This window comes from Ranitomeya imitator, chromosome 6 (assembly GCF_032444005.1).
Source record: "Ranitomeya imitator isolate aRanImi1 chromosome 6, aRanImi1.pri, whole genome shotgun sequence".
NCBI lineage: Eukaryota > Metazoa > Chordata > Amphibia > Anura > Dendrobatidae > Ranitomeya > Ranitomeya imitator.
The window spans coordinates 253,643,334-253,658,360 of NC_091287.1; the positions used below are offsets into that span (position 1 = coordinate 253,643,334).

At 46.7% G+C, this 15,027-nt stretch overlaps 1 protein-coding gene across 1 annotated transcript in view; it reads left to right on the forward strand.

The window, feature by feature from the left end:
* The first annotated feature begins 4,009 nt into the window (after positions 1-4,009).
* Positions 4,010-15,027, forward strand: part of UBE2QL1 (ubiquitin conjugating enzyme E2 QL1) — a 77,269-nt gene continuing 66,251 nt past the window's right edge. Inside the window, exon 1 of the mRNA XM_069730581.1 lies at positions 4,010-4,935. Coding sequence (XP_069586682.1) covers positions 4,156-4,935 — 780 coding nt within the window. The 5' untranslated portion in view covers positions 4,010-4,155. The remainder of the gene's footprint in view (positions 4,936-15,027) is intronic.

A 15,027-nucleotide genomic window follows, 5' to 3' on the forward strand; every position in this document is an offset into this window, starting at 1 on the left:
TCCCACCCCGCGGTCTCTTATGATTTATTCACACTGCGGGGCGGGATCTCGGGCTGCGCGTTCACGCAGGCGCAGTAAGCAAGACATCAAGTGATGTCAGTGGTCGGGCAGCGCGAACTGCAGGTTCCCTTTAAGCATTTTTTCTTGCAAAAACACATTCGGTTTCCTAATTGTGGAATGAAGTTAAAAAATAGACTGGAAATAGTAGTAAAAAGATACAACAAAAGCACTGTAAAGATGCTAAAAGGACCTCAGGTTGTTAAAGGTGTTGAATATTGTTTCCTCCTGAAAAACTTGGCTGATTCATCCTCAGGAAAAAAAAGGCATTGTGTGCACATAGCCTAAAAATGACATACATAGGACAACTGCACTTGGCCATATGATGGCGCTCCGTGGTACAATATGGCACCTTGGCTTTGTCATGCACATAGTAAGGCCAAGTAGACAAAGTCTCGGTAATGAAAGGATGTAACATGGACAGCAAGAGGCATCTCATCATGAATGCACCACCTTTACCCCAGCATAGGCTTCGCCATGATCAGAGTATGTACCACTCATTTTACCATTTTTTCCCTCACAGATTGGCATGGTCTACACCTGATAAGTCCCCATCTGTCATTTTTGCACAGAGCCATTGTTTCAGTTACTACAGCAATCGGTTGATGACTTTTGTTCATTATGACCTTGAGAAAGTCATTATTTCCCATCTATTTGTGGCGTAGAGCTGTAAATGGAGGTCGGCCTCTTTCTCTATGCCACGCTTGTTATATGATGCAGCAGTTGTAATATACCATGACGCTAAATCATTCAGCAATGGAATAACAAAGCATCGCCCAGGACGCTACAGCGCCTTTCTGACTCCATACAGCAGATCCCAGCTCCCCTCACTTAAAGGGGATGTTCATTTCTGCAGCTGAAAATCAATGCCATGTGTGAATGCGGCTGTTTCTGCAGCATGTGCCTGGTTCCCTGTAATCACCATTCAGATGACGGGGACTATCGAAGAAATATCTGCCACAAATCTTGTAAACATTCTCTAAGGGTGCCGAGACCGACGCATTGAAGGAAACCGCTCAGCACGTTTTTACTTGTGGATCTTGTGATGAGATTGTATAGGTGTTTGCCCCCCCAATAAAATGCTACCTTTATTGTAGTGATGTGTCAGTCATGAGAAATCTAGGAGAAGATGGAGAAAGAAATGTCATTCTGTGGAAATCTGAATGCACTTAGATGTCATCTGAGTGCAGGCTGATGATTTCTATGAACTCATTGTCTTGCATGGCCGAGTGTGATCCGAACATCAGATCAAACTCTTGTCTTTAGCTATTTTTTTTCACCAGATCTCTGTTTAAGGAAGAAAATTGGACATGTGCACATACCATTAGGCTAATATTGGTCCGGACCAGACCGATAAGACGGCCATGCACACGAGCCCATACACGTATTTATGTACAAAATCTTTGTTAATGCCGCGTGATATTTTGTTCACGCTTGTGCAGCGCCCCAGGGTCCTGGTCGTTGCAGTAATATCATTCTCCTCTAGGGGGGAGTGATGTTACGTTTGGCGGCAATAAAGGAGATCTCTTTACCAGGTAACACAAACATACAACACATTTCACACTCTAGTTCACCAGGGGGAGCTATGCTCCTATTTATTAGGGCACTCTTCACACTTAGGTAAAACTGGTGGCCTGGATAGGAAGTTAGGCAGTTGCTGGTTGAGCTTCGGCTCAGGAAGTTGGTCCCTGGCAGGGGTGGGATCCTGTCAGAGGCCCAGACAGAAGGTCACGGAGCTGCGCCTGCCCCACATGCGGCAGTTCCTAAGAAAGGACACGACAGAGAACTGTAGAGATTGAGAAAGAAGTCATAGCAAAAGGAGTGGAAACCAGAAGGAGTTCTGCCCTGCACAGGTTGCCTCCTTCTGAGGCGCAGGATCCCGCCCGGTAGCCGGAACACCGAGGGAGCAACAGTTCTTTATGCCTTGCTCCAGAGACCGGCAGGACAGCTAACTGCAAGTTACTGATCCGCCCTATACCCAGGAGGCAAGGTGGCACCCACGAGATGCTGGGGCGTGCTAGAGTCCCTGTAAAAAGCCTCCAGCCACCGGTCATATGGGTTGTCCTATCCGTCTGGGGGACAGAGAGAGACACAACATCTAGAACATCTACAACAGCTGTGAGGACCTTATGAGAGGCTCAGCAATAAGGTACTACAACACCCAGGCGCTAGAGAAAGGCTACTGATTTCCACCTGGATAAGGGGACTCTGGATTTGCCTCCAAGCCGGCCGGACTCTGCCTGCCCTGTGATCTGGTGCTCTGGACTGTGGATGCTGAACCTTCAGTAAAAGGTAAAGAGACTGCAACCTTGTGTCCTCATTCTTGACTGCGCCATTCACCATCCACCATCTACACACCGGGAAGCACTGGGGACACACTTCACCTGTGGGAAGGTATACCATCTAGCTGCCATAACATCACCCCAGTGAACCCCTAGGCAGCGTCGGTCACCCTGACCGAATACCACAGGTGGCGTCTCTAACATTTCCCCTTTAAAGACCTTTCCCCCCTTTTACACCGGACCTCCCGAGGGCCACGGACCGGGTCAGCCACCGTGACATCCCCCTTGAGAACCGAAGGACCTGGTACCGAGTACCCCTAGCCCTTGGGGGTGCTCCACTTGTACTGGCACATAGGGGAACTGGTGGATCCCCCGGTGGGCTCCTGTGAAGGAGTGGGTGACCATATACCTGCATGAGCCGTGCTGATACACTTGGTTCCCTATTTAAGGACAAAGGCAGCATCTAATCCTGCATCAGACACCCCCGGGGTACTATAAGGAAACAATGTGTGTACTAGGGAACAGTTGGCCCCGGGAACAATATTGGGGTCCGACACTGATTTCGTCCATAGTGACGTAACATCCCATTGTAATGTACATGCATTTCTGAGTCATCTCTGACAGCTGTGACATTGTGGAGAGCGGATTATAGACGGGTACCACAATGTATTTCCTATCCAACTGACCCCACAGATGACCAGCCGGACCCTCAGCGTCACAGTCACCCACACCCAACAAATGACCAGCCGGACCCTCAGCATCACAGTCGCCCACACCCCACAAATGACCAGCCGGACCCTCAGCGTCACAGTCACCCACACCCAACAAATGACCAGCCGGACCCTCAGCATCACAGTCGCCCACACCCAACAAATGACCAGCCGGACCCTCAGTGTCACAGTCCCCCACACCCCACAAATGACCAGCCGGACCCTCAGCGTCACAGTCGCCCACACCCAACAAATGACCAGCCGGACCCTCAGTGTCACAGTCCCCCACACCCCACAAATGACCAGCCGGACCCTCAGCGTCACAGTCGCCCACACATCCCACCGAACCATTGCTTTAGATGCATTGGTGTCAGGCAGACATCTGCTGATGAGAGGAGCCGGACCTCAGGGGTCTGCACAGCATGTAAGGTGCTGGTGGTCTGCTGACAGGTGGGCAGGGGCTTCTGCTACTGGGGGCTCCACTGAATAATGTATATAAGGGCAGGCACTCATCATTGTGGGTGAAGTGTGGCCCTCAGCCTGCAGATCAGCAGCTGTCTGTCCGTCTGCTTCTTCCTGTACCAGGAATGACTGCTAGGAAACTGGGTCAGCAGCAGAAGAAATGGAGCCCTCGCTTATCTGCGCAGGCAGGGCTCGGCTGGGAAGGTGTAACCTGTTCGCTGCCGCTCCAGCCCCTCATGATGCAGACTAGCTGCAGACCCGGCGATTTCGGATGCAGCGCAGGTAACGGGGGCGGGGCGGTGACGGGCAGTGGGCGGGGCCAGTGCAGGACTCGGCTGCAGCAGCCAGTGGTGTGCGCGGCCTGTGTGAGCTGCAGCGCCCCGTCCCTCCCCCCTCCCCTCTTTGTGAGGGCTGCAGATAAGAGACAGGAGGGCTAGGACTGGCAGCAGGCGACCACTGCGATATCACTGCACCACAGCATGCCGCTGCCAGGGAGGAGGATGCCCGGGCCACTGACGACACCTCTGTAGGGGGCGATGCCCGTGTGATTCGGGGGCTGTGTGTCCGCTATGCCAGCATAGTGCCATCCGAGGCTCCGTCTCCGCGCACAGCATCAGCACTCTCACATTGTGCCGCACTGGAAAATGGCCACACTGCTGCGGAAAATAGGACTGATCCGTCTCCACGACCGAGATACGGAGGACCCCAAGCACCACCACCACCATCATCATCACCGCAGCCAGCAGGGATCGCTGAAGAAGGGCAAGAACTGCAGCAACAAGCAGCAAGGGGGCTCCGCGGGGGGCAGCGGCGGCGGGGGCAGCGCGGGGGGCTGCAGCACGGAGGGCATCCTCAGCCAGGCCGACCTCAAGGGCAAGAAGAACGAGCAGTGCCACAAGCACGAGAAGAGCAGCGCCAAAGAGACCAGCACCCCCACTATCACCAAGGAGCCCAGGCAGCAGGGGGGCGGCACTGCGGGAGGGGGCAACAAGCCCGGCGGGGGCTCCGCGCTGCAACCCCTGCTGCCCCCCAACAGGCAGCACTGCACCCAGGTGAGGAGCCGGCGGCTGATGAAGGAGCTCCAAGACATCCGCAAACTCAGCGACCACTTCATCTCGGTGGAGCTGGTGGATGACAGCCTGTTTGACTGGAACGTCAAGCTGCACCAGGTGGACAAGGACTCCACCCTGTGGCAGGACATGAAGGAGACCAACACGGAGTTCATCCTGCTCAACCTCACCTTCCCGGACAACTTCCCCTTCTCCCCACCTTTCATGAGGGTGCTGAGCCCCCGGCTGGAGAATGGCTATGTGCTGGATGGTGGGGCTATCTGCATGGAGCTCCTCACCCCCAGGGGATGGTCCAGTGCCTACACGGTGGAGGCAGTTATGAGACAGTTTGCAGCCAGCCTAGTTAAAGGGCAGGTAAGTGTGAGGATCAGTCTTCCACATTCTGTCATGGGCAGTGGTGGTGTCAGCCTTCTCCTAAGTCTTTCCAAGATGTTCCACCATTGCTTATCCATATGTTCCACATTCTATCATGGGCAGTGGTGGTGCCAGCCTTCTAAGTCCTTCCTAGATGTTCCACCATTGCTTATCCATATGTTCCACATTCTGACATGGGCAGTGGTGGTGTCAGCCTTCTAAGTCTTTCCAAGATGTTCCACCATTGCTTATCCATATGTTCCACATTCTGTCATGGGCAGTGGTGGTGCAAGCCTTCTCCTAAGCCCTTACTAGATGTTCCACCATTGCTTATCCATATGTTCCACATTCTGTCATGGGCAGTGGTGGTGCCAGCCTTCTCCTAAGTCCTTTCTAGATGTTCCACCATTGCTTAGCCATATGTTCCACATTCTGTCATGGGCAGTGGTGGTGCAAGCCTTCTCCTAAGTCTTTCCTAGATATTCCACCATTGCTTATCCATATGTTCCACATTCTGTCATGGGCAGTGGTGGTGCCAGCCTTCTCCTAAGTCTTTCCTAGATGTTCCACCATTGCTTAGCCATATGTTCCACATTCTGTCATGGGCAGTGGTGGTGCAAGCCTTCTCCTAAGTCTTTCCTAGATATTCCACCATTGCTTATCCATATGTTCCACATTCTGTCATGGGCAGTGGTGGTGCCAGCCTTCTCCTAAGTCTTTCCTAGATGTTCCACCATTGCTTAGCCATATGTTCCACATTCTGTCATGGGCAGTGGTGGTGCAAGCCTTCTCCTAAGTCTTTCCTAGATATTCCACCATTGCTTATCCATATGTTCCACATTCTGTCATGGGCAGTGGTGGTGCCAGCCTTCTCCTAAGTCTTTCCTAGATGTTCCACCATTGCTTAGCCATATGTTCCACATTCTGTCATGGGCAGTGGTGGTGCAAGCCTTCTCCTAAGTCTTTCCTAGATATTCCACCATTGCTTATCCATATGTTCCACATTCTGTCATGGGCAGTGGTGGTGCCAGCCTTCTCCTAAGTCCTTCCTAGATATTCCACCATTGCTTAGCCATATGTTCCACATTCTGTCATGGGCAGTGGTGGTGCCAGCCTTCTCCTAAGTCTTTCCTAGATGTTCCACCATTGCTTAGCCATATGTTCCACATTCTGTAATGGGCAGATCAGATGTAAGGATGCCATTACGGAGCTAGTTCCATTAGGTATTCTGCAGACCTGGTAATGTAGTAGCCTCATGTTCCTACATCGGTCCAGCTCTATTAGACCTACCGTGAATTGTCATCCCTTGTGGAGCTCATTGTACAATATGGCACCCTTGACTGGAAATCTGAGCCTGTAGAGCAATTGCCACCTATCTGCTGCATATCTACTAAGGTGTTATCACCATCCTTTATGGTTTATTGTACCCAATCTGCCAATACAAGCCAGTGGGTCCCCATGGAGAACAATTCCCGAGCCCTAGGTGCTGATGTGATATCAGGCCCGGAGCATTGTTCTCAGATCATCAGCGAGCTCCACAAGATTGGGAAGATTGTAATGAGCCAGTGACCACTTGCTGACCTCAGATTTTCATTCATTGTCTAGCCTTTGTCACTTATTTTCAGATCACATCTGCTTCTGAGATTGAGGTTACAGCACCCAAAGGAATATTATGTAGAGTGAGGTTTGCTCTCCTCAGGCACTTCCACCTCCGGTGATTGCAGAATCCAAAGTGCTGGTTTAACCCATACTGGTTTTGTGCCCGATATGTCATATTTGCTTGGTGTGCAGAAAATGGAAGTTTTGTTCTTGTGATGACTAGATAGACCAAGAACTGCTGATCATAATGTTCAAGCTTGTTATCACCATTGATACATGGCTGGTGATACTATGTCTTATGGAATTGATACATGTTAATGGACTTTTGTTCATTGAGCCGACAAGCCATGTGATGGGTGGTGTTACAAAGGACGCAGTCTAAAGAAAGAGCCCTCGACCGTAATTGATGGTCATTGCGTTCCGTAGACATTTTCAGGGGCTTACCCTCATTTTCTTCCTAGTGTTTATGAAATCGAACCAAATCTCTAACTTTGCCTATATCTGAGCAAAATGTTTGATATAAACCAAAGCTTTAACAATAAAATATATTAATTAATTTTTTTTTTTCAATGGGACTTCGTGTACCAGTATAATATAGACACTCGTACATTCTATATCTGCACATGTTACAATAGGTAGTGGCCACCTTACCTAATGCCATTGTCGTGTATACAGAATCCGTCGTGTTTGTATGTGCTGCCCCATCACACAGCAATCCTGCATCTCGATTTCTGAATTACACGACATTGCCCAGAATTATCACTGGAAATGTGAATTTTTCCATATCTGCTCTATTAGGGCACAGCTGATATGACATTTCTAGATTGATAAATTGGAAATAAAAATATTGGTGAGGGGGTTTTAGATGATGAGTGGTGTGAATGGAGAAGCTTTTATGATAAAGGTTATATTCAGTGTAAAAATGTGTGATGGAAAATGCATAGAGGAACATACAGTCATGTATGGGGAAAATGAGCCAAAGTCAATACTGGGAGCCAAGCAATAAATGATGAATCTCTGCACATACTCTATCCTCAGCCTAAGCACTCTACCCTCAGTCTGAGCACTCTACCCTCAGTCTGAGCATTCTGTCCTCAGCCTGCACACTCTATCCTCAGCCTGAGCACTCTATCCTAATTGTGAGCACTCAACCCTCAGTCTGAGCACTCTATACTCAGTCTGAGCACTCTATCCTCAGCATGAGCACTCTATCCTAATTGTGAGCACTCAACCCTCAGTCTGAGCACTCTATACTCAGTCTGAGCACTCTATCCTCAGCATGAGCACTCTAACCTTAGCCTGCTCACTCTACACACTGCCTGAGCACTCTATCCTCAGCCTGAGCAGTCTACCCACAGTCTGAACACTCTAACCTCTGCATGCGCACTCTAACCTCTGCATGCACACTCTACCCTCAGCCTGAGCACTCCACCCTTAGCCTGAACGCTCTACCCCCAGCCTGAGCGTTCTACCCTCAGCTTGCATGCTCTAACCTCAGCCTGCGCACTCTACCCACTGCCTGAGCACTCTATCCTCAGCCTGAGCACTTTACCCTCAGCCTGAGCGCTCTAACCTCAGCCTGCGCATTCTAACCTCAACCTGCGCATTCTAACCTCAGCCTGCACGCTCTATCCTCAGTCTGAGCGCTCTATCCTCAGCCTGAGCGCTCTATCTTCAGCCTGAGCGCTCTATCCTCAGCCTGATTGTTGTATCCGCAGCCTGAGCACTCTACCCACTGCCTGAGCACTCTAACCTCAGCCTGCGCACTCTAACCTCAGCCTGCGCACTCTAACCTCAGCCTGCGCACTCTAACCTCAACCTGCGCATTCTAACCTCAGCCTGCACGCTCTATCCTCAGTCTGAGCGCTCTATCCTCAGCGTGAGCGCTCTATCCTCTGCCTGATTGTTGTATCCGCAGCCTGAGCACTCTACCCACTGCCTGAGCACTCTATCCTCAGCCTGAGCACTTTACCCTCAGCCTGAGCGCTCTAACCTCAGCCTGCGCGTTCTAACCTCAACCTGCGCATTCTAACCTCAGCCTGCACGCTCTATCCTCAGTCTGAGCGCTCTATCCTCAGCCTGAGCGCTCTATCCTCAGCCTAATTGTTGTATCCGCAGCCTGAGCACTCTACCCACTGCCTGAGCACTCTAACCTCAGCCTGCGCACTCTAACCTCAGCCTGCGCACTCTAACCTCAGCCTGCGCACTCTGACCTCAGCCTGCGCACTCTGTCCTCAGCCTGCGCACTCTGTCCTCAGCCTGCGCACTCTGTCCTCAGCCTGAGCACTCTGTCCTCAGCCTGAGCACTCTGTCCTCAGCCTGAGCACTCTGTCCTCAGCCTGAGCACTCTGTCCTCAGCCTGAGCACTCTGTCCTCAGCCTGCGCACTCTGTCCTCAGTCTGAGCACTCTGTCCTCAGCCTGCGCACTCTGTCCTCAGCCTGCGCACTCTGTCCTCAGCCTGCGCACTCTGTCCTCAGCCTGCGCACTCCGTCCTCAGGCTGAGCACTCCGTCCTCAGCCTGAGCACTCCGTCCTCAGCCTGAGCACTCCGTCCTCAGCCTGAGCACTCCGTCCTCAGCCTGAGCACTCCGTCCTCAGCCTGAGCACTCAGTCCTCAGCCTGAGCACTCCGTCCTCAGCCTGAGCACATTGTCCTCAGCCTGAGCACATTGTCCTCAGCCTGAGCACACTGTCCTCAGCCTGAGCACACTGTCCTCAGCCTGAGCACTCTAGAATCACTCTAAAGATATTTTAGGGTAAATGAATATAGGAAAGTATCACGTACATAATATACTGTAGAATGCACATTGGATATTTTATGTTATGGAAATGCACGTAGAAACCCAATCCCAACATCCCTATTTTGAATAAGGAGCCCCCAAAATGGACAGCTGTTATTACCAGGGGCTTCAATGTGTGTGTGCTAACACTGCAGTAAAAAAAGAAATCAATAGGCGTGTATTGTTATCAGTGACTGGTGACCTCTCATAGGCAAGAGCTGAGGAAGGGGATCGTTCCTGACGGCAGAACCCCTCAGTGACCCACCAAGTACATATCTGATTATCTTGAGGATCCTCCTCTTAATAAAAGGGATCTTGTAGAGAAAGGATGGGTTGGGCTGTGTACACACTGCGTCCCCGACACCCCTGAGCTGTGCCCTTGTCATTAATGTCGTGCTTTGCCTACAGGGCCGTTGGCCAATCCCATTGGTGTTTTTTTTTTCGGCATCCATAATTAGCTCTTTATGCATGATGCCATTTTTTGGCCTACCAGGACGGCAAGGGAAGCCAGCTGTTACAGTCACCATTGTCTTTTATGTTACTAAATTAGTGCTGGAGGCCGCACCTGTTATATATTTAGTTCACATCCTTCAGATTTGCCCTAATTTATGGTTGTAGTCAAAATGCTTCCTTGGAGAATGTGCAGGTCTGTGCTGCGTCTCATGCACATCACTACAAGGACTGACGCGTCTTCTGTCACCGCACAGGGGGGGGGGGGTTTCAGTATAAAAAAGATTCTGACACTTCCATAGTAAGGAAAATGTAAAATATGCACATACTTATATTTTTCATTTCTCTGCTGGTCTCTGATTGCTGTTTAGTATAGCACTGGGCTGTGCCAACATGTGACCACTGCAATCACTGGCTGTAGAAGTGATGCCATTATGTAAAGCCCCTGAATACTGCACTGATGTGAACAGGGACCAGCATTAAAGGGAATGTGTCACTATGAAAATGCAGTCATGTTATGGCGCTGAGCAGATTCATATATAGATTTGTGATCAAATATTCAGTATAACCCATGATCTAACCATTTAATCCCTTTTTGGAATTTTCGGTCTGGTGGGCGGTCCCCCTTCTCTATAACGTGGTGCCTGCACGTCGGATGGCATTTTCTCTTTAACCATTTAACCACTGCCGCCAGATCAGTGGGATAGCTAAAAGGAAACCGTCCATTTGTTATTTTACACCATAAGCACACTTTTATAGAACTGAAAAAAAAACCTTCAAGGTGTAGGTGGTATAGCAAGTAGTTGCGCCAAATGCAATTCCATAAAATCTATGCATACTTGGATTGAATAAAAAAGTGACTTTATTCTGAGTGTTATCATATTTCCTCTGTGTTTATCTGTATGGTAAAAATATGTAATAATCAGGCGACTTCTTCCCTAATAGGTAATGGAGGCCAGATTTTGAGGTGTTTATTTATTCATTGTTGGCAGGTACCAGAGTCTTTCCTTTTCCAGCTATTATCGGTTACATTTTGGCTCTGGTCCTGGTGCCCTCTTACAATCATATTCCCCCAATTCCTCTTCCAGAGATCAGATCCCCAGCAGCGTTCCCCTTCATAATCGCCATCATTTGCACAATAGTTGTGATAAAATGGCATTTCCACATTAGGGTAAAGCTTCATTGTCAATGTCCTGAAATCCTGATAAAGTGTAAATGGGCCTTTGTTTTCTATTGGCCTTTGTGAAGCTTTAATTCCCGTGTTTTAGGTTTTCATAGCTATGTATGAGGGCTGTCGTGTGGGTGTACAGCAGAAATGAAAAATAATTGTTTTTCAGAGACTAGTCGTACTGGTAAAAGAGGTCTTTGAAGGCATGCCGGCTTCTAGATGCATTCTTCAGTAGAAAGAAGCTAAGATAACAACATAGATTTTTCTATATTCTGTGCCGTCCTTAAAGGATACATACAGCCAGAAATCTGGGATTACTCCAGGCTTGTAGTCCTGCCTTCAGATTCTGGAGGAAGGAGTTGTCAGGCAAGTAGCTCTCTTGGGGCTAATTTCGCTGTCACCCGGTCACCTAGAGGGTTACGCGGTCACCTAGAGCAGAGGTCCCCAACTCCAGTCCTCAAGGCCCACCAACAGGTCATGTTTTCAGGATTTCCTTTGCATTGCACAGGTGATGCAATTATTACCTGGGCAAGACTAAGGAAATCCTGAAAACATGACCTGTTGGTGGGCCTTGAGGACTGGAGTTGGGGACCTCTGACCTAGAGGGCCACCCACCTTCCATATCTCTGCTCATCCAAGCTGGAGATCCCAAAACTCTTCCTGTACTGATACATGCTGTATTGACTCTGTCTATGGGGCATGATCTGGTATTAGTGACCGGCGATTGTGCATTTGTCTATTGTGTCCAACAAACCAAAACTTTTACCCTTATTTATTGGCTTTAAGGCTACAAGATGTAGTAAAAGTATAAAGTGCAAATAGTATGCACCATTTAAAACTTATATAGATAAAACAAAACAAAGTAAAAGTTACCAAGAACAAAAAAACGTAAAATAAAAAAAACTATTTTACTGAAACTATAACAACCCCCTACCACCACTTTCAGTTTTATTTCATTTTTTTTAACCAATGTTTTGACCATAACTTTTATTCTTCCGTCGAGCCCTATGAGGGCTTGTATTTTTTTAATGGCGCCAGTTTTGCACTGCTAGAGCACTATTTTTTTTTTTTTAGCAGGGGTAAGGTGTAGTAGAGAAAGTCAGCACTTCCTCAGTTCTAAGATTTGTCTTTCGGGTTCTGTTTTTTTTGGCAATCACATATTTACATGCAAATTAGTAAAAAAAAAATATTTTTTTACAAAATAATCTTTTTGAGTTGCCAGACTTTCCTCATTGAGGGATTAGATATTGTTTTCATTTTTGGAGTGCGAACTTTTAATCAATGTTTATTCCATGTTTTTGGGAGGATGTATGAACTAAAAAAAAAAAATGCTTTATTTTCTTTTTTATTCGCAAGTTCTTGGTCCTGAAGGTTAGAAAATGTTAAGTTTATAGTTAAAGGGAATTATAGAATGCTGTAGATAAGCCCCCGATGGCGGTGGCCTTAGCTTAAAGGCCTAAAATGGGATGACAGATTCCCTTTAAGATCAGCATGGACTCAACAATACCAATTATGTGTACATTTTTTAACATAATAATGCATTTTTTTATGTTTTCTGTTGATTTTTGTAAAATAATTTATTAAGCTGTTTTTAATATATATATATATATATATATATATATATTTTTTAGCAGCGCCAGGAGTGGATGGTTATGTGACCCAATAAGGGGATCTTCTTGCTTCCAGCCACATTCAGACTAGACTGTGTCACTTGTATTGAGCCAGGCCACCCCATCTAGTTGGCACATAACAATATGTATGCAAATCGCATACTTGCGGCCTCTAGCCTGCCACTCCTGGCCCTGGCACCAGTGAATTCCCACAGCCCACAGTCTGTGCAATGTGAGAATTCACAAGTCTGCAGTAACATAAAGTGACGACACACTTGTAGCCTAACACAGGACAACCCCTCTAACGTACACGTAACGTCTGCCGTAAAGGGGAAGGGCAGCTATCATACCACTGTACATGAATGACCAATGGCAACAAGAGATTAAAAAAAATCCATATCATTGTATACATTTAATTTATAGTAAAATTGCTTTACACCGGCATGTGGAATCCGTGCGTAATCTACATAGTATGATAATCCACCATTTTTTTCCCATCACTGCAATATAATGAGGAATTTTCACAAAATCGAAAGCAAAAAAACTGAGCAGATAGAACAAATTTGGAAATAACTTTGAAGTTAAAGTCGTTTTATTTTGGGATGTCTTTCTGAAGTTTTTCCACTCCTGAAAGTGAGTTTTATCTACTTCTCAATAACTATCCAATAATCCAAAATATCCAATAAGCTGGCACCCGCCATGCCCCTTTTCTGTTTTGCTGTTTAGATGCTGGAATCGCTTTTCCTCCACACGTAATGTCCCCCGATCCTTTGTAAGGTCTTTCGAAGGAATAAATCATGCCCCAGTTCATTGTATTGACCACACATGTAAACATACATATAAATGAGATTGCATCTGAGACCGAGCCCAACGTTCTCAACTTCTCATTTTTGAACCATCCTTTTTTTTCGAATTTCCTTTTTAAAATCTGGCACCAAAACTAGATCCCATATTCTAGATGTGGCCTCACCAGTGATTTATAAAGAGGTAACAATACATTGGGATCGTGGTATTTTATCTCTCTTTTTATAAACCCTAAAATCTTGTTTGTAGCTGCTGCTTGACATTGAGTACTGCTGGTGTATTGACACCCCTGATGTCAAACTTATTGGATGGTAGCAACCTGGAACCACCTTCTTACCACATCAGCCACCCTTCCATTCTTGTGGCACCAACTGTATTTCAAGAAAGTCTAAAATGAGATACAGTGGTCTGTCAATTACTAAGCTCAACTCCCTCAATATCCATGGATGAATGTCTTCTTGCCTGGGAGATGTGTCAATATTTCATTTGCTCAGATGCCGTCGTACTTCTTCTTGTGGTGTTAATAATTGGTGCTCAAACTTGATTACACCTTTAGTGAATAATATATGCCACTTCCTGCTCATTTTGTCAGCACAGATCTGAAGTACACGTTTAACCCTTATAGAAGGGCAGATTTTTATTTTAGTGCTTTGGTTTTTCTTATATTTCCTCCCCTTTATCAAGAGCCATATCATTTTTTTTTTCGACGTCATAGCCAAATGTGCTCTTGTTTTTTACTGGATGAGTTCTAGTTTTGAATAACATTTGAATTGACAGTGACAATTTGAAGTATTTTGAAACGGTAAAAACAAAAATATTCAACCGTTGTTTTTTGGGGGTTTTGTTATTACGGTTTTCATTATCCATTAAAAAAACAGGCAACATGGTACTCCAGGTCAGTACCATAATGGTGGTACCAAATATCTATACTTTTTCTTTTTTTATTCTGTTTTTTCAAGTGGTGAAAAAAATCCTGAAATGTATAAAAATAACTAAAAAAGGTGGGTGGTTGTGTTACCGTTCTCTGAGACCCATTGATGGAACTACCGCTACGACAGTATGCTGGCTGCGTATCAGTGAGCCAACATCTCCCAGGTATGTATGGTGCAGGCTCAGCACCTGAGCACGCTGCATACACTTGTGATGTACCATTGCATGACACGTCGGGTATGAGTTAATATATCAGACTTGTATTCCTGTGGTCCTCTTTTAATATTTCTATATTATCTTTTTTTTTCTTTTTGACATTTATGCAATCATATAGTTAATACAGTTGAAAAAAAGACAGCGGGTGTAATTTTAAAACTGTTTTTTTTTTAATGAATTTATGGATACCATCAAAGAAAATAATTAAATGTACATTATAAATGCGATTATGCTGCAGCACAGGAGGAGGCATTTTTTTTTTTCTCTAGCTGCTACTGCTCAGGCATGGCCAGCGCCATTTTCAAACTGATATTTTTTTTGTTTTTCATGAATACCATCAAAGTAAAGAATTCAATACACATTATAGATCGCATGATCATGCTGCAGCGCAGGCGCCTCCGCCTGCCTGCAGAAGGGGATTTTTTTTTCAATTTATAATATTCATTATGTAAGTATCTTGTAGCGTTACTTCTCTAGAGCCTAAAACAAGACACAATATTGTGGCTGATGGCTTCTGTGCAGTGCTAGGCACAGCC